The sequence below is a fragment of the Gossypium hirsutum genome, chromosome D07 (assembly GCF_007990345.1).
Source record: "Gossypium hirsutum isolate 1008001.06 chromosome D07, Gossypium_hirsutum_v2.1, whole genome shotgun sequence".
Lineage (NCBI taxonomy): Eukaryota > Viridiplantae > Streptophyta > Magnoliopsida > Malvales > Malvaceae > Gossypium > Gossypium hirsutum.
This window is the reverse complement of record NC_053443.1, coordinates 20,989,296-21,008,027: the sequence shown is the minus strand read 5'-3', so window position 1 is coordinate 21,008,027 and position 18,732 is coordinate 20,989,296. Positions and strand designations below refer to the sequence as shown.

General features: G+C 37.0%; 1 protein-coding gene across 1 annotated transcript; it reads left to right on the top strand.

The window, feature by feature from the left end:
* Positions 1 to 2,285: 2,285 nt before the first annotated feature.
* LOC107954382 (ADP-ribosylation factor) lies at positions 2,286 to 4,569 on the top strand. The gene is made up of 7 exons (XM_016889923.2): positions 2,286 to 2,522; positions 2,923 to 3,079; positions 3,187 to 3,257; positions 3,615 to 3,734; positions 3,877 to 3,995; positions 4,081 to 4,162; positions 4,272 to 4,569. The coding sequence occupies exons 2-7, from the start codon at positions 2,932 to 2,934 to the stop codon at positions 4,275 to 4,277; spliced, it is 546 nt and encodes a 181-aa protein (XP_016745412.1). The 5' UTR covers positions 2,286 to 2,522; positions 2,923 to 2,931; the 3' UTR covers positions 4,278 to 4,569.
* The last annotated feature ends 14,163 nt before the right edge of the window (positions 4,570 to 18,732 follow it).

Genomic DNA, 18,732 nt, shown 5'->3' with positions numbered 1-18,732 from the left:
TCTGCCATGGAACACCTATATTATCTGATGGCTTTGATGGACCCAACTGCACATTATTCGAAACAGGATTAGTAGCTATGAAAGGATTATTACCAATATTAGGCCCAATACCATCCTTCGGCCCAACACCACCATTCGGCCCAACAGTACCACCAATCCCATCATGTGGCCCATAATTTTGAGGTCTATAACCAACACCACCATTCGGCCCAACAGCACTATCAATCCCATCATGCAGCCTATACTATTAAGGCCTATATGTTCGGCGCTCATTGGGCTCCCTATGCGGTCTGGGCCAACTATTTTGCCCAACATAAGATGGACCATACGGCCCCACCTGTTGCTCATGAAAAGCATTAGTCCCATCAGCAAGCCACTTTTGACTAGAATTATAATTTTGACCAGAAACATAATTTTGACCATTTTCAAAACATTAGGGTTAGAGAACCTAGGCCTTGTATTTTGCTGTACAGACCATCCCCGAGGACCAGAATCATTAGGAACCGGCGGCAGAAGTGGCGCCTGAGATGTGTCATCACGGTGATAGCGATAATAACACCGCTGAGCAACATGGCCGAACCTCGAGCATATCTGACATTGAAGTCACGGCCGGAAGTTCCTACCACGGCCACGAGATCCCGAACGGCCTCCACGCAACGAGCCATCCTCGACCGGCAGCGAAGATTCCTCCACAAGGTTTGCCGCATACACAACTTCTTGAGAAGCCTGCGCCTGCCTGTTCTCATACTCAACGAGCGCAGCCACTAAACGCTAAAACGGCAGAGGAGTCGGCGACAGCGAGGCAGAAGAAACAACGCCTTCAAACTCTGACGGAAGACCCACAAGCAAGACCGCCGTGCGTTCCGCCATCAAAATAGGATCACCAGACGCTGCCAAAAGTGCACAAATACTTTTCAACTTAGTGACATAATCACGGATCGACATATTACCTTTTTTAGAGAATTAAGTTCATGACGCAGACGCGACTGCTTGAGATCCGTATCTGCCACAAACAATTCCAACGCCGTCATCCACACATCCGAGGCCGACTGAACCTCCGAGAACGAACTCAAAATCGACGAACTTATAGTAGAGAGAAGCCAAGACGTGAGAAGCTTGTCTTGCTGTTGAAAGGCAGATGACGCTGAATTCAAAACCAGAGCACCGTCTGGTGCAGTGACGAACTTCGGCGGAGCTGTAACAGAGCCATCAAGAAAGCCAAATAGTTCATATCCATTAACAACAAATCGAACCTGTTGTTTCCATTGAAGAAAAGATCCTTCATCAAGCTTAACAACATCGTGCCGAGGGAAAGAATTGACCAAACGATCAGTAGCAAACGCGGCTCCACGCGACTCAAGTGACTCCGAGGCAGCAGAAGTATCGTTAGCGTTAGCCATGAACAAGACTCACCTAGTGACTGATACCATGAAGAAATGCAGAGTTTAATGTGTAAGTTTCTATTTTGAAAATCTGATTTCTAACTTGATTTTACAGAAGGCTCATCTAGAGTATTTATAGACTCTAACTTCTCTTAACAGACTAGCTAACAACCCAGCTATACTGTAACTGCACTCTAACAGATTTATTATCTTAACATGCCACTACATTGACCTAAGTTGTGAGATCAATGATATTGATACCGCTGATTAGCAGAGCATACTTAATTATACTGCTTGCTGCTGCATGTTGTAGACATAGAAGCTTATGATACTACCATTGTTTTCTATAAATATATTTCTGATGGTGAAAAAGATAATTAAGAGAAATGACTATTGTTCATGATTTAACACCTTCTAAGAATTCACTTAATAAAAAGAATTGAATAATTAGGATGATTATGCTGGGTTTTCTTTTCTTTTATCAGCGTCAGTTGAACATGGGGGGGGAATCCGTATAGAAGAAAATATAAAGGTGTTTGAAATGTTTTACTAGGTAGAAAGCTTCTGTTTTTTTGGGGGGGGGGTTAATTATGCTTTTGGTCTTTTTTCTATTTACACATTTGAAATTAGGTCTCTCTACTTCTAAATTTCTATTATTTTGATTTAATCAATTAAACTCCAATTGATGTGATTTCTGTTAAATTGAATTAAGTGATAAGCCAATAAGAATAATGAAGTTGGAGTTGTAAGGTCTTTTATTCAAAATTTAGGATTGTAAAATAAGGTGATTATAATTTTTACTTGCATAAGTTTCGTATTTTCGAATAGTAGAGGGACTGAGAGCAAAATAGGAATAAAAACTATTCAATTTTTTAAAAAGATCTCATTGGTCGAAGGGAAACCGACCATTTATTTACTAGAAGGGATAGCGATCTAAAACGCGTGCGTATAAAGGACGAAGCTAACTAACTGGTAAAGCAATAAAAAACGGCTGACGGCGTATCCCGTTTTGGATCTATCAATCTCCAAATCCCCGTAAAAACACTGAAAGACAGCTCCTTTGATTTCGAGGGAGGGGTGTAGATCTTCGCTTCTCTCCTTCGATTGTCTTCGCGTAATAATCGTACACATTTCTCTCAGGCAAGTCTCTATCTCTTCTCAAAACCAAAGAATATTCTCATTTTTAACTTATTTTTCCCCATCTCCCTTCTTCTTTTCTAAAATTTTGACTTCAACTTTGTTTAAATATCTTGAGTTTTCAATTCCTTGTTATTTCATCTGCTTTGATTCTTGGAAGCATTGTAAGTTCATTAAATTGCTCCGATATGCATTTCTTTTAATTGATTTCGTGTAGTATTGGTATTTAGATTTTCATGTTTTGATATGGACTCCGTTTGGTTACCGATCGTCTCTCTAAGATCCTATGCTTGTTTTCAATTATGACCGTTGGATCTGCTCTGACCTTGAATACTTCTAGTTATTTTGGTTTTCTAATAAATTGATGATGTCTGAAATTGATGTGGATTTTGGTGTTTGGCAGACATGAAAAATGGGGCTATCTTTCACAAAGCTATTCAGTCAGCTTTTCTCCAAGAAAGAGATGCGCATATTGATGGTTGGACTTGATGCCGCTGGTAAAACCACAATTCTTTACAAGCTCAAGTTGGGAGAGATTGTCACTACCATTCCCACCATAGGTAACTCGCTCTTTTATTCTTTTGATGGATGGAGTTTTAACATTCGTTTCTCAATTGCATTTTGTTTCAAACAAGATGGCTTATTATGATATACTATAATCTTGTAGGTTTCAATGTTGAGACCGTGGAATACAAGAACATCAGTTTCACTGTTTGGGATGTTGGTGGCCAGGACAAGGTACCGTCACATATATTATTAACTGTAAAGGTTGCATCAAAAGATTTTATCTAGGGCATTTTTGTGTATGTTATTTTGTCTATTACTATGACCATAGAATGGGATTGTGCTGATCTCATATATTGTATTAAGTATAAATAATTTCTTGATAAACTGAAGTTTGTATAGTTCCTTGAAAGGAGAGAAGCCTAGGTAGATGTTCATTTGGTATATATACGAAGGTGGATACTTAGTCTGTCAAAATTGGACCATCTGTTTTGAGTATATCTTAGATCCTGTTAGAAATTAAGAAGCGTTTATGGTTTTTGTTGATCTTAATTAATCACTTGGCTTATTTGCTTTGAGTTTTCTATATAGATCCGACCATTGTGGAGGCATTACTTCCAAAACACACAAGGACTTATTTTTGTGGTTGATAGCAATGATCGCGATCGTGTGGTTGAGGCTAGAGATGAGTTACATAGGATGTTGAACGAGGTACTTGAGCAGTAAATTTTCTTATACTGGTGCAATGATTGCTATAAAAATGGTTGTGAAATGATTCGAAGTTGCTCTCTAGGTTGTTAGGGGGGCATGTGTGCTGCTGAAGTTTAACATGCTATTTTTTGTGCATTGGCAGGACGAGTTGAGGGATGCTGTTCTGCTAGTATTCGCAAACAAGCAAGATCTTCCAAATGCTATGAATGCTGCTGAGATTACTGACAAGCTTGGTCTTCATTCTCTCCGCCAGCGCCACTGGTAAGATGATCAATTCTCTCTGTCCTGTATCTGACCCTCTCTGCTTTGTGGATCCGTATATCACCCTCTAGAATACATTCTGCAGGTATATCCAGAGCACATGTGCCACTTCCGGTGAAGGACTGTACGAGGGACTGGACTGGCTCTCGAACAATATTGCAAACAAGGTAAAGAAGCTCACACATAATTCTTATTATAGTTATACCTGAAGTTACAGATAGTAGTATTTTGGCATCTTCAGTTACACCTGTGCTGATACATGTACGCACCTTGCAGGCATAGATGGCATAATTGAGTTCAGTCACCACTAATTCAGGTTCCTTTTTGAGTTATATGGATCTCTACCCCAGTTCAAGTGTGCTGTATTTTTCATGGTTTCTAGCAAAAATTGCCATTTGTTGCTTGTAGTTCAAGAATAATTGTTAAATTTTTTGGTTTTTCCTTGTGGTATTATCTGAATATAGCTACCAAAAGAAACAAACAGTTTTGGGCCATTCTTCCTTGGTGAAAATTGATGGTTACCCCGTTTGATTGCTTTAATGTTAAATATATAAATACAATATAATGTCGTTTCTTTGTTTGGGTTCTTGAATGCTTGTTTAAGCATGTGCAATAAGTGGACCTTTTTATTCTTCCCTAAATTATGTAACATAATCATAACAGTTCTTTAACCAATTTCTATAATACCAAGCTCATGGAAAGATCTGAAATTAATTTATGAATGTTGAACAAAAATTAGTCGCAATTGAGAATCCAAACGCAAAAGACAGTTCTACGTTTGCAGTAACTTTTACAAGCATCAATCCTCTATGCAAGTTGATGGTTCATCTGCTGAATGTTCCGCATTCAAGTCATTGCATAAATCCTTCTTCCAAGTGTAAGACCCAATTTTCGCCTGGGCCCAGGCAAACAGAAACGAACCCAAACATTTAACCCAAATATAAACCGAGCAAAAAAATTATAACAGTCCAATAGCAATACCCACTAAACCTAACCCAGTTACAACCCAAACCCATTAACCCAAACTTAAACTGGACTAGGCCCAACAACCAGACGGCCCAAATCCTAAGCCTGGCTGGGAATATTTCCGAATTAACCCTCCATGTTATTCGCGCATTGTACATTGGCCCCTATTTTGTTTATTTATGCTTTTCCTGTTTAATTTTGTTTTAGTTGTAATTTAGTCCCTCTTATGTAATTTGTTTCTTTTAAATTCGTTTAATAGCCCCATTATTTTTATTATCATTATTATTTTTATTATTAGCCTTTTATTATTATTATATTATTATTATTATTATTCCTATATATATATTCATTCATATGCACTATTTTTATATAATATATATATATGCAAATTTTTTGTCTTGTATCCGCCTACCTATATACACATTTTTACGTATGTTTTTTCTTATTTTTGTTTCCTAACTTCAATATATATACATACTTTTATATTTTAGTTTCAAAATTTTTTATTTTTGTACATATGTATACGTATGTTACTTTCTTCTTTTCTTCATAAATTTTTTACAAACAAATATATGTATACGCACATTTTTATATATAAATACATAAACATAAAAAATATACTTTTGTGTGTCTTCTAGAATTTATGTATGCTTGTATGTATGTACGTTTCTATGCATATACATATGCTTTTACTTACATATGTTTTCATGAATTATAATCTTGTAATATATACATATGTATACTTTTTTTACATTTCCATAATGTTGTTTATTTACTTATTCGTATTCGTATGGTTTAGAATGAATATTTTAATTTCATAGATTATATGCTCGCTATTGTGTATCATATTAGTTTGTCCTTTTATTCATTTTATTTTATAGCCTATGTTTGTATTATTTTATTTGCATTATCATCATTATTGTTATTTTACATTCATTTTTTTACTCAGATTTGTCAAAGATGGAAAAATTCCGAAATAAAAATAATACTCGATATTTAGGATTTTCGAGAGAATCGAGCCCTAACGTATTGGGTTCCGATTTCCTTTGTTGAATCTAAATAATCGAAACTATTTTTTATAAAACATAACTAAAAGCTCATTATTGAGAATTCAACACGTCGTGTCTTAATGCATTGGATATGACACGTTGTTTTCTCGAAACGAGGATTCTTCTTATAAATGCAATATTCAATGTTTAATATTTTGAGAAATTGAACCCTAACGTATTGGGTTGCAATTCTTTCACATCACTTAAACAATTGAATACCCTTTTAAATTTTATTGCGTAAGTTTTTAGACAAGCTCATTTCGGAAGAGGTAAACCATCGTGCCCTAACTCATTGGGTGTGACATGTTCTCTTTCTGAAACGAGAGGGTCTTAACGAGTAACTTGATTTATATAAGTTTTTAAATAATAATAATAAAGGATCGTATTTTAAATTTCTTCAAATTTTCCAATTTTCGACATCAAGACATTAATTAATCAAATCGGTACCAATTTTGGGCGTCACGAGGGTGCTAACCCTTCCTCGTGCGTAACAGACTCCTGAATCTATTTTCTCAAAAATTCGCAGACCTAAAATTATTTTCAAGGTGATCCGATCACACCACAATAAAAGATCGATGGCGGCTCCCATTTTCCTTTTTAATAAGTCGATAGTAATTTTTTTTATTTTCAAAAAAATGGTTTCGACACCAAGGTATGCTGCTTTTGCTAAAAAATGAATGAGCGTAGTGCTTAAGGATAGATAAGCGTATGAACTTTGGCCAAAACAATCAATTTAGTCCCTTTAACCACTAGTTTCAGTCATTCACCGTTAATTTTCTGATTTTTTTAAGTCAGTTTTTAAGCAGTGCAAAAATAAAAATTATTTTAAATTATTTAAAAACGTTAAGTCTACAATGAACCTAGACACCCATACAACTAGATTTGTCCATGGGTTGGGCCACCCGGTTTGACTTGAAAGTCCGTCTGAAAAGTGAGAGAGTTTGAACAAAAAAATAAAGCTCATTTTCTAAATGAGCCAGTTCTCAGGTAAGCTTTTTTTGCTTGGGCTCAGCCCAAATTTGCAAAAAAAAAAAAACTATTATTTTTTTACGATTTTGCCACTGTTATTTCATTGTTTTTCTATCATTTCACTATTACATTCTTACTATTTTGTTGTTATTGTTTGGTAATTGTATAACTCTTTTTTTATTATTAAATTTGCTACTATTTTATAAGTAGTTGTTTGTTAAGTTGTACTTATCTTAGTGTTATTTAAGTATTTTTTTATAGTTTTTCCATTTGTTGGGAAACATTTATTTTAATGTTTCTAGTGTATTATATTTTTTAAAATTTATTTATATATAAAAAATATAAAAATTTGAATACGAGTGGGCTAGGCCAGACTCAAATTTTAGCATTTTTCTCTGGACCTGACTTGGACAAAATTTAGCCCCATTTCTTAGGCTGGCTCAGGCCTAGAAAATGAGCCTAAAATTTTTACTTGGCCTGACCCAATCCATGGACAACTTTATATACAACCATTTGTTTAAATAATTTAGGCTAGGTTAATTGCTTGGAGATAAAAGAAGGGTTGTTTCCTTGTTTTCCAAGTAGTTTAGGTTTATATATATGCCATTATATTTTTTATAGTGACCATATATATTGTATGTTGATTATTTTGATTAATAAAAATGCTCCAATGAAGTTCTTTCTTACTAGAATAGCTTCTTGTTATTTTCTTAATAGACTTTACTTTATTTCTTAAAGAATTGTTGAGGAGGTTTATCATAATTTCAGTTTTACCTAATTCAAGTCAATTGGGAGAGTTGATTAAAGACGAATATAGTTTTTTTTTGTGCAAGTTTGTTGAAGAACGTTTGTTTTGAGAAGAAATTGAATCGAAGAGAAGATGAGAGAATAAGAAGAGAAAGAGCTAGAGAGCAGAATAGCTGAAATTCAATCTTCAATATTCCTGCCTTCCCCCTTTTCTGTTACACGTAATATAATGAAAGGAAATAACCGTTTTTAGCTAACAACTTACTAAACGCTCCCGTTTTGTCCAACCCGAAACTCACCGTATCATTAAACCAATTAATAAAGACGCAGCTCTCAACTAATTATTTTCAACTATTTAAACAGAAATATAAATCATAACAATTGCCCAGCGTGAAGATATCCTTGTCCTTAAGGATCAAATGCAGGATACCGACGTTGTAGCTCCGACAACTTCTCCCATGAAGCATCCTCAGGGAAAGTGTTTGCCTATTCAACCAAGACCTCCACTGCTGCATGATTCCCTTGTCTGACCATCCTCCGTTCCAACACTCTAACTGGTGATTTAAGGAGAGCACCATCCGAGGCTACTGGAGGCAAAGTGGGGGTGCTCACAGTGGAGCCAATATGTTTTTTCAACTGTGAAACATGGAAGGTGTGATGAATTCGAGCTGATGAAGGTAACGTTAACTTGTAAGCCACTTGGCCTATTCGAGCTTCCACAGGAAAAGGGCCACAATAGCGAGGTGACAGTTTTTGGTTCTTGAATTTGCACAAGGAATGTTGGCGATATGGCTGTAGCTTCAGGTATACTAAGTCACCCACCTTGAATTCCCTCTCAGAACGTATTTTGTCAGCCATTTGTTTCATTCTTTCTCGAGCCCGAGAAAGATGGAACTTAAGCGCCTTGTGCATAATCTCCTTGTGTTGTAAAGTACGATCAACTGAAGCTACTGGAGATGCACCAAACACATAAGGTAGATGAATGGGTGGAGGTTGTCCATAGAGTGCCTCATAAGCGGTCGTTTGAATTGCGGAATGAAATGTCGTGTTATACCACCACTCAGCTAGAGGTAACCACGATAGCCAAGCTGAGGGTTTTTCCCCAACCATGCAGCGCAAATATCCTTCCAAACATTTGTTTAACATCTCCGTCTGCCCATCTGTTTGAGGATGATAGGCCGTAGATCGCTTCTACTTGGTCCCCATTTGTTTGAACAGCTCTTGCCAAAATTGACTCAAAAACATTTTGTCCCTATTCGAAACAATAGACTCCGGAATCCCATGAAGCTTGTATATGTGGGTAAAGTACTCCTGCGCTACTGTAAGAGCTGTGAATGGGTGAGACAATGCCAGGAAATGACCATATTTAGTCAATCGGTCAACCAGTACAAGGATGGTTGATTTTCCATGGGAAAGTGGCAATCCTTCGACGAAATCCATGCTGATGTCTGACCAAACTCGTTCAGGAATGGGTAACGGTTGCAAAAGGCCCGGAGATGCTGCATTATCTACCTTACACCTTAGGCAAGTCACACATTCACGAACCCAAGCATAAATGTCCTTGGACAGTCCCTTCCAATACAATATGGCCGATATTCGCTTGCGAGTTGCATGGACGCCAAAATGACCACCCAAAGGAGTGTCATGGAAAATGTCGAAAATCTGTCTACGTAGTGCTACATCTTTGCCCACCACCACTTTATTCTTCCTACGCAAAAAGGTGCCATGCCACGAATATTTAAGGTGTGATTGTGGTTGAACACGTACTTGATCACAAAGTCGAGAGAGCTTCTGATCAGTCTCGTACAACTTTAAAATACGTTCCCGGATTGTAGACCAACTTGACTCCTGACTACCGTCACATTGGAACAATTGGTGATCTAATGCTGAAGGTTTCCTTAATAGCGCATCGGCTACTGCATTTTGGGTCCCCTTACGATACATAATTGAGTAATCATACCCCAACATTGTAGCGACCCACTTCTGTTGATATGGTGTAATAGCTTGTTGCTCAGAAAGGAACTTCAAACTCTGATGATCGGTTTTGTTAATAAAGGGCCTGCCGACAAGGTAAGAGTGCCACTTTTTTACTACTAATAGCACTGCCATCATCTCCTTATCGTAGATGGATAGAGCTTGGTATTTGATTCCCAAAGTTTTGCTAAAGAATGCGATTGGCTTGCCATGCTGTTGAAGAACTGCCCCAACTCCTTGCCCACTGGCATCTATTTCAACACAGAACTGCTTTTGAAAATTCGGCAAAGTCAAGACTGAAGCCTGACAAACCGATGACTTGAGTTGGTCAAAGGACTGTTGTTCATGTTTTGTCCACTACCATGATACACCTTGGCGTAGCAATACAGTGAGGGGTTTAGCTGTTAACCCGTAGCCTCGTATAAACCTCCTGTAATACCCAGATAGTCTAAGAAATCCCCGCAATTCCTTGACCGATCGTGGAGGGGGCCAATCTAGTACGCTCGTTATTTTGGTTTGATCCATGCTAACAGTCCCTTGACAGATGATATGGCCTAAATACTCCACATGTGTGGCTCCAAAACTGCACTTAGACTTTTTGACAAAAAAGTTGATTGTCGTGAAGTACTTGCAGAACCTCACGTAGATGGCTTAAGTGATCAGTCCGCCCCTACGAATATACGAGAATGTCGTAAAAAAATACCAGCACCGACTTCCTCAGCATGGATCAAAAAATAGAATTCATCAAGGATTGAAAGCTCGAAGGTGCATTGGTCAGGCCAAAGGGCATGACCAAAAACTCATAGTGACCCTCGTGAGTTCGGAATGCTGTTTTGAAAATATCCCGCTCATTCATTCGAATCTGGTGATAACCAGAACGCAAATCCAGCTTCGAAAAAAAATTTGCCCGTCCCAGTTCATCTAACAACTCTTCAATGATGGGAATTGGAAATCTATCTTTAACCATTAGCTGGTTCAGTTGTCTGTAGTCTATACAGAGTCGCCAACTTCCATCCTTCTTCTTGACCATGACTACCGGAGAAGCAAAAGGACTATTACTATCTTTAATAATTCCAGCCTGCAACATCTCCTGAACGAGTCTATCAATTTCTGCTTTTTGCATTGCGGGATGTCTATAAGGCCGAATTTTGACCACCTGAGCTTCATTCACCAAAGGTATCTTGTGGTCCTGTAGCCGAGGTGGGGGAAGCTGTGTAGGTACCTGAAACACATCCTCAAAATCTTCCAGAAGTGTTTGCAATTCGGATGACGATGGAACTGACTGCAACGTAAGGATAGTTTGATCACTAGAAGTCAACAACACCGGACAAGGACCATTACCTGCCAAGCTCATGCATTTGGAGAACCGACTACTCGAAACAAGCTGCATCGCCCCAGGTACAATACCCAATAGATTGCATGTCTGGTTCCCACACTGGAACTGCATGGTTAATTTAGCAAAATCCCATATAATTGGTCCTAGGGACAATAACCATTGAATTCCAAGTACTAAGTCAAACCCCTTGACCGAAAGTACTAAAAAATCAGTAATGAACCTATATCCCTGAGCTTCCCACTGCACAGCCCGACATAGACCTTGAGTATTCAGTCTGACACCATTTGCCACCATTACTTTCAAACTAGGGGCAGGTTCGATAGTCAGCTTCAAACGTTTAGCCACCTTAAAATCAATGAAATTGTGTGTACTGCCTGAGTCAACTAAGGCTACTACCTCAACTTGGTCAATGACTGTGGAAAACCTCATGGTGTTATGACCTTGTGAACCATGCAAAGCATGCAGTGATAACACCAGAGTAGAACTTCCCGACCCAACCTCCGTAGCTTCTAATTGTTCAGAACAGTCTTGAAAGTCTTCCTGAGAGGGGCTCTTAGCTTCAGCAGAACTGTCCTCCAAGGGCTCCACCACTAACTGATACACCAGGGATTTGGAACACTTGTGTCCTGGTGTATACTTAAGGCCACACTAGAAACAAAGTCTTTTTTTCCGTCTGTCCTCCAATTCAGCTTGCGATAGTGATTTGGAAGGAATTTTAGAGCTGAATTTGCCATTGGTTGACTCATTGTTGAACTAAGGTTGCCATTTCCTCTGAAGTGTTTAACCCCAAGGAGTAAGGGTCTTCCCACACTGGCTTCTATAGTAGCTATGTCCCGTTTAGCTGTGCCAAACACAATGTTTTCCACTTGCCTGGCCAAGTTGAAAGCCTCCACTAATGACTGAGGCTTAAATAACCGAAGATATTAACCTATCTCAGGCTTAAGATTACTCAGGAATATACTCAAAGCATACATTTCAGGTAAGTTTAACTGGTTCAATAAGCTTAAAAATCCATCATGGTACTGATCAACAGTACCTATCTGCTTGAGAGTCACCAACTCAGCCATAGGATCAAGGAAAGAATCCGATCTAAATCGCTCCCTCAACCCCCGTGCATAAATTTCCCATGACAATTGATGTAAGCCCCCATGTCTTCTAGCAAAGAAGTGATGCCAATCAAAAGCTTTACCTTCCAGATGAAGCATTACCAGCCAAACCTTAGCATGATCCCCGATCCCCTCGGATTCAAAATATTGCTCAAGTTTCGACCACCATCCGCGAAAGTTGTCACTATCGAATAACGGGCAGGACATTCTAAAAGAGGACCGATCCGTCTCTGCTAACATTGCTCATGAAAAGGTGTTAGAGTGACCTAGCTCCGCCACTGGAGATACGACCACATGCTCCTGAGTCGAGAATCCAGGTGGAGATCCCAGAATACCTTTTCCTTTACTACTACCCGCACATCCCGCTGCCACTGGAGGTCCTTGACCAAAATACTGCTCAAACAGAGAATGGAGCTCAGAACGAAGTTCAGTACGTACCTCCGATTTAATGTCTTCCTGTAAATCCTTCAATCTACTATCGATTCGTGCATCCAAGTGAGAAAACTCTAATTGTGTATGCAGAAGTTCACCTTGGATCTGACCCAGCTCCTTTTACATTCTCGTGGTGATTCCCTCGCCGGCCATGAGGATCGCTGAAGCTCTGATACCCTTGTTGAAGAACGTTTGTTTTGAGAAGAAATAGAATCGAAGAGAAGATGAGAGAATAAGAAGAGAAAGAGCTAGAGAGTAAAATAGCTGAAATTCAATCTTCAATATTCACGCCTTCCCCCTTTTCTGTTACACGTAATATAATGAAAGGAAATAACCGTTTTTAGCTAACAACTTACTAAACGCTCCCGTTTTGTCCAACCCGAAACTCACCGTATCATTAAACCAATTAATAAAGACGCAACTCTCAACTAATTACTTTCAACTATTTAAACAGAAATATAAATCATAGCAAAGTTCACCAAAGTAGTCTAGGCTATCTATCTATCCATCTACTTTTGCGTCATTTATCATTGATCTTCTACCTTCGATTTCATCTTTCTATTCTTTCATCTTTGTTTGTTTCATTTACTTCTTTAATTCTAGAAATTCTTGATTGAGTTTTAATTTATTTGATTGAATTTTTTGAGTTCTTGAAGGTTCAAAAGTCTTTGTTGCCCTGGTTTTCTTCTTTTCTAAGAAAGCTTTTTTTTAATTTGGTTTACTTCGAGTTGATTGTTGGAGCTTCTAAAATTTAATTCCTAGCTTCCGCATCACCCCACAAAGTAGAAGTAATTAAAAACTAATATTAGTAAGTATAAAGCATTTGAAGCCATCATATTCCAACAAAAGTTTAAGCCTCATCCCCAGTGAGAATTTAAATTTGATCAAATATACAATTTTTTATATTCTTTAACAAATATAAAAAAATTAATCAAATAATTGAATTTATATATGTTATATATTATGGATGACATTAATTTTGAGTAAATTATAATGCTAGTCACTTAAGCAAGTATTTTTTAGTTACCCAATTATGAAAAGTTACAAAATAGTCACTCAACTATTCGATCTTTTCCTTTTTTTCTCACCAACTGTTAAATAGGTAATGGAAAGATGATGTGTTAGCTTTTAAAATTGACATAATAATAACTTTAACCCTCAAACATTTATACATTGTGACAATTTAGTCTTAATTTTTTTTAAAAATAGCTCTTAATGTTTACACATCTCCTAATTTATCCTATTTTTACATGAAAATATAATTCAATACACAATGAATAAATTAAAATTAAAAACAAAAAGTTTTTTTTTAATTTTGCTTATTATTAAATTAGATAATCCCCAAATAAATTACTTTTCTTGTGCTTTAAATGGTTGAGAACTTGATATTTCTCAATGATAATTAACTATTTTTTGTGGACATTAATAGTTAATTTTTTAAAAAAATTAAGACTAAATTGACACAATATATAAATGTTTGAGATTTAAAATTGCTATTAAATCATTTTTAAAAAGATAAAACATCAAATTTTCTTTAGCCATTTAACGACAAGTGACAAAACAATGAAAAAATTGAACAATTATATGATCTAAAAAAACAGTAATAGTTAGATGACTATTAATATATTTTACCCAATAATTTTAATCGCTTCAATAATGGATATATCATTATTATAGAAATAGATTGGTATTGGGATGATAAATCGGTATTACAGCCGGTTGCAAGCAATACAATATTGAAATTTTTGAAGAAATTTTTTCCTTAATTTTTTTAATTTTTTATGACATTTAAATTATTTATTGAATAAAATAGTGTCATGTAGTAAGGAATCAAATAAAATAATATTGATTAAATTGAATAAATGCGAAAAGGTGGATGGCTAAATTTGTTATTATGATTATATATAAAATACCAAAATAAACATTTAATAGTAAATTTCCAATTGAAAGAATATTTTGCTTTTTGTCTAATGTACATGGACCAATTTACTTATTTTTTAGTAAGAGAACCAAAATATAGTACAAAGACTTTTATGATACTTTTATAGTTAACGAAATTTAATAAGTTTCTCTTTTATTTAAATATCCGCCTAAAACCCAAAATTTAAATATTTGAATAAAAAACTAAAATTTAGGTTTTTTTTCCGTATATAATATAAAAAATTAATAAATATCTAAAATGGTATACCAACTCAATTAATTATGAAAATGGTATGGTAGGGGTGGTAAAGGGTGTTAAAGAGGCGACACCACCCCTCTTTTCTGATACATGTCAACCACCATTAAACAAAAAAAAACAATTTTTAATGGGTGAAGGCATGTTGATTGGCGGCACCAAAAATGGTCTTTTATAAGGGTTAAATACGGGTCTGGTCTAGGTCTAGGTCATATATGTTTGGGTCGTTTGGTGGTGGTGCCCATGTCAAAAGCGGTACCAATCAAGCCATACCAGTATTTAACCAGTGTTTTGTGCAAAAATTTTTTGAAAATTCAAGAATAACAAAAAAGATTTTCTATAGAAGAAGAGTAAATAGACAGAAGAATTTACAAGGTTAGTAGATATGAAATTCACTTTTTTTACATTACAATAATTCTTTTGCTTGAAATTATATTGAGAGTTTTTATTTCTTTTTTAACAAATTTAGTATTGAAAATAGATAATCAATTTTTCTTATGTGTTTATTTCGATGGAGTAATTTTGACAACAACAGTTGGATGTATATTTGAATGTCGCCAACAAATAGCAATGAGATTTAATAGAAATGTCTTGGTTGATGATATGAAGGAAAGGATTAGTGCGAAAATTGTTAGGCGTCGTGGGAGAAGGATCTCAAAACGTTTCTACAAGTTTCTAGTTTCGACATATCCCATCAAAATCACCGAGATAGAACTTGTAAATGATGAAGACGTGCAGACAATAGTCGCTCTTTATTGTGGGAATAGGAGCCACATAAATGCATCGATTCAATAATTTGCTGAGTTAGCTGATGTGGAGTCAGCTGAAGTCCCACTTCATTAGGTGAAGAATATTGATTTCAAGATCTATGTTTGTTGGTTCCGATATCGTACACTGATAGCCAATCGACTGTACATGGGATCGATATCGATCTTAATGTTGCACCTGTGTTTGAGAACCAGAACCCAGGACCTCGTTTACAACTACATCCGGGGGTGTTTGAGACTAACGTGGATGGTGATTATGGATATGATAATAGTGATCCTTTTAATCACAAGGTTTATACTGATCTCGATCTAGACGAGGTTCCGGATGATATCGACGATGCAGGCGCAAATGACGATGGAAATGTTAACGAGCCTTTAGTCGGGAACCTGATTCGATGCATTGTGATACACAGTGATCATGGGGCACATATGCCGCTCATAAACCCCGATGCGACACATGCAGCCGAGTTCCTAGAGTACCCTGATATACTACCTGCTCACCAGTTGGCCGTAGATTCCTAACTTGAAGAGTTGTTCGTGGGCCAAAAATTCGCAACCAAGGAAGAGTGTGTATTTGTCATTAAGTGGTATAGCATGAATGTGTCGGTGGACTACAAAGTCATCTTGTCTAAACCAACATTGTATATTGGGGAGCATTGGAGGTTGATAGAAGGCTGCAATTGGCTGGTACGAGCTGCATTTATCCAGAAGTCGTAAATGTGTGAGATACGAAAATTTATTGGGCCTCAGACATGTATTTCAACACATATGACAGAAGATCACCGAAAACTTGATTCCAAAACTATCTGCACATACTTCATGCCAATGGTGAAAGACATGCCAACCATTAAAGTTTTGGTACTGATTGTCAAAATGCAAGCATGATTCCAGTATTAAGTATCATACCAGAAAGCATGGATAGCTAAACAGATGGCAATTGAGCTGTTGTACAGGGATTGGGATGCGTCGTACAATGAGCTACAATAATGGATAGTCGCTATGCAGGAGTATGTACCGAGGACTGTCATTGAGTTGGAGACACAACCTTATTATGGCCCGGATGACCAACTACAATTGAGAAGAAGAATTTTCCATCGAATGTTCTAGATGTTTGATCCATGCATGCGGCCATTTCCCTACTGCAAGCCACTTGTGTAGGTAGATAGGACCTAGTTATACGAGAAATATACCTAGATCCTACTTATTGCGGTTGCTCAAGACGAGAACAAAAACGTGCTCCCGATAACATTTACCATTGTGGACAAGAAGAACATGAAATCATGAGAATTCTTCCTCACTAACCTGCGGATGTATCTTGTTAGGGATGATAATATTTGCATCATATTCGATAGAAGGAATGGAATAATTGTCGCCATTAGGTGCTCCAGTGTTCCATAAATATCCATTTATTACTTCTAGCACATCACAACTAACTTCTACCGAGAGTATAAGAATGCAGACTGGCAGAGACAAGTTGTGAAAATATGTAAAATTTAATTTCAATATATGTTTTACTATTATCTATACTAGAACAATTTAATTCGAGACTATAACTTGTCTTTTCTTAATACATACACAGCGTACGAGCTAGAGCCATACATTTTCCAACAAAGGATGACTAGACTTGAAAGTGACATAGAAGGTGAAAGAAACACTCCTTTCCGACAGTGGTTGAGTACCATAGAGCCATGACAATGTGCTCAAAGTTTCAATGACGGGTTTCGATATGGTTATATGACCACCAACTTGGCAGAGGCGTTTAACTTCGTGTTAAGAAAAATATGACATCTTCTGATTTCATCTGTGTTCTTGGCTATGTTCTACAAGCTAGCTACCTTGATGCCAAGAATGTGGCTGAAATAAGTCAACCAGATGGAGGTGTGACATGTGTTTGTTGAAGATGTCAGGAATGCAATGGATGTGAACTGTCAGAGGGCGAGGTTGATGAATGTAGAAATATATTCATGACAACTTGAAACATTTCAAATTGCGGAGTCAATTGGTCGTCAACCCGGTATCTCACCTAAGTCCTACGGAGTTTATCTCCAAAACAGACGGTGCGATTGAGGGAAGTTCTAGACACTTCATTATCCATGTGCTCATGTTGTTGCAGCCTGTGCTCACACCTCGATCAATACTGAATAGTTTAACACTGAGGTGTATACTCTTGAGTGCACGTTGCGTGTTTGGGAAAATGAGTTCCCTATTTTATGTGATCTGTCTATATGGGAGGTGCCTCCGATGACTTTCAAGCTTGTCTCGGACAAAGGGTTGCATAGGAATTCGAAACGTCGTCCGCAAGTGACTAGAATCCTTAATGAAATTGACATTAGGGAGCAAACGGACGGGAAGTTTTGTGGCATGTATAGATTAGCTAGGCATAATCAGAGTAAATGCCCATAGCAAACCTACCATATTGGACAACCGTCATGATCGGGTAGGAATTGTACTAATGTACTCCATGCTGGAATTTGGATATGTATTTTACAGAGTTTGTTCCAATGCATCTAATTTAAATTACAAAGTTTGTTCCAAGTTTGGTGCAATGCATCTCATTTAAATTACGAAGTTTGTTCCAAATTTCTTCCAATGCATCTAATTTTTGCATGTATATTTTCTGTATGTATGTTTTGCATATATGTAAGTCGATAATTTATATTTTAGATACAATCTCATTTAAATTTAGTAGCAAAATATCCAAAGTTTGTTCCACGAGAATTTAGTTAGAATGCCCAAATATTAATATAATTAAATAAATACAAACTTGAACATTGAAATTACAGAAACCTCTAAAATTAATGATTTGATGGTGTGGTCTAAGGGGTAAATCATTGTAGTGCCCGATGTTGACGTTGTGGGAACTCGCGGCGATCAACGTTATCTTCAACCATGAAAACCGCCTGTAACTGCACTCTCGTCGATTGGGAGCGCGAGTTGTAGTGCAACATTCTCCAGTATGATGGTGCACTCCCCACACAGCAAATGAAATGTGTGGGTCTCTAGGTGCCACCACTTGACTAAAACGGATATTAAGTCGTACCGCAAATCAAATGTTCAGATCAATGCTGCTGATTTGAATCTGACTAACTCTAAGTATGGGATAAGGCGTTCATCCGATAGATAGCCTACACCATTCACACGATCCTTTAGTGCTCAATATGGGCCCTGGCAATATTAAAGTACCAATTAGTTAATATAACCTAATTTAATTCCGT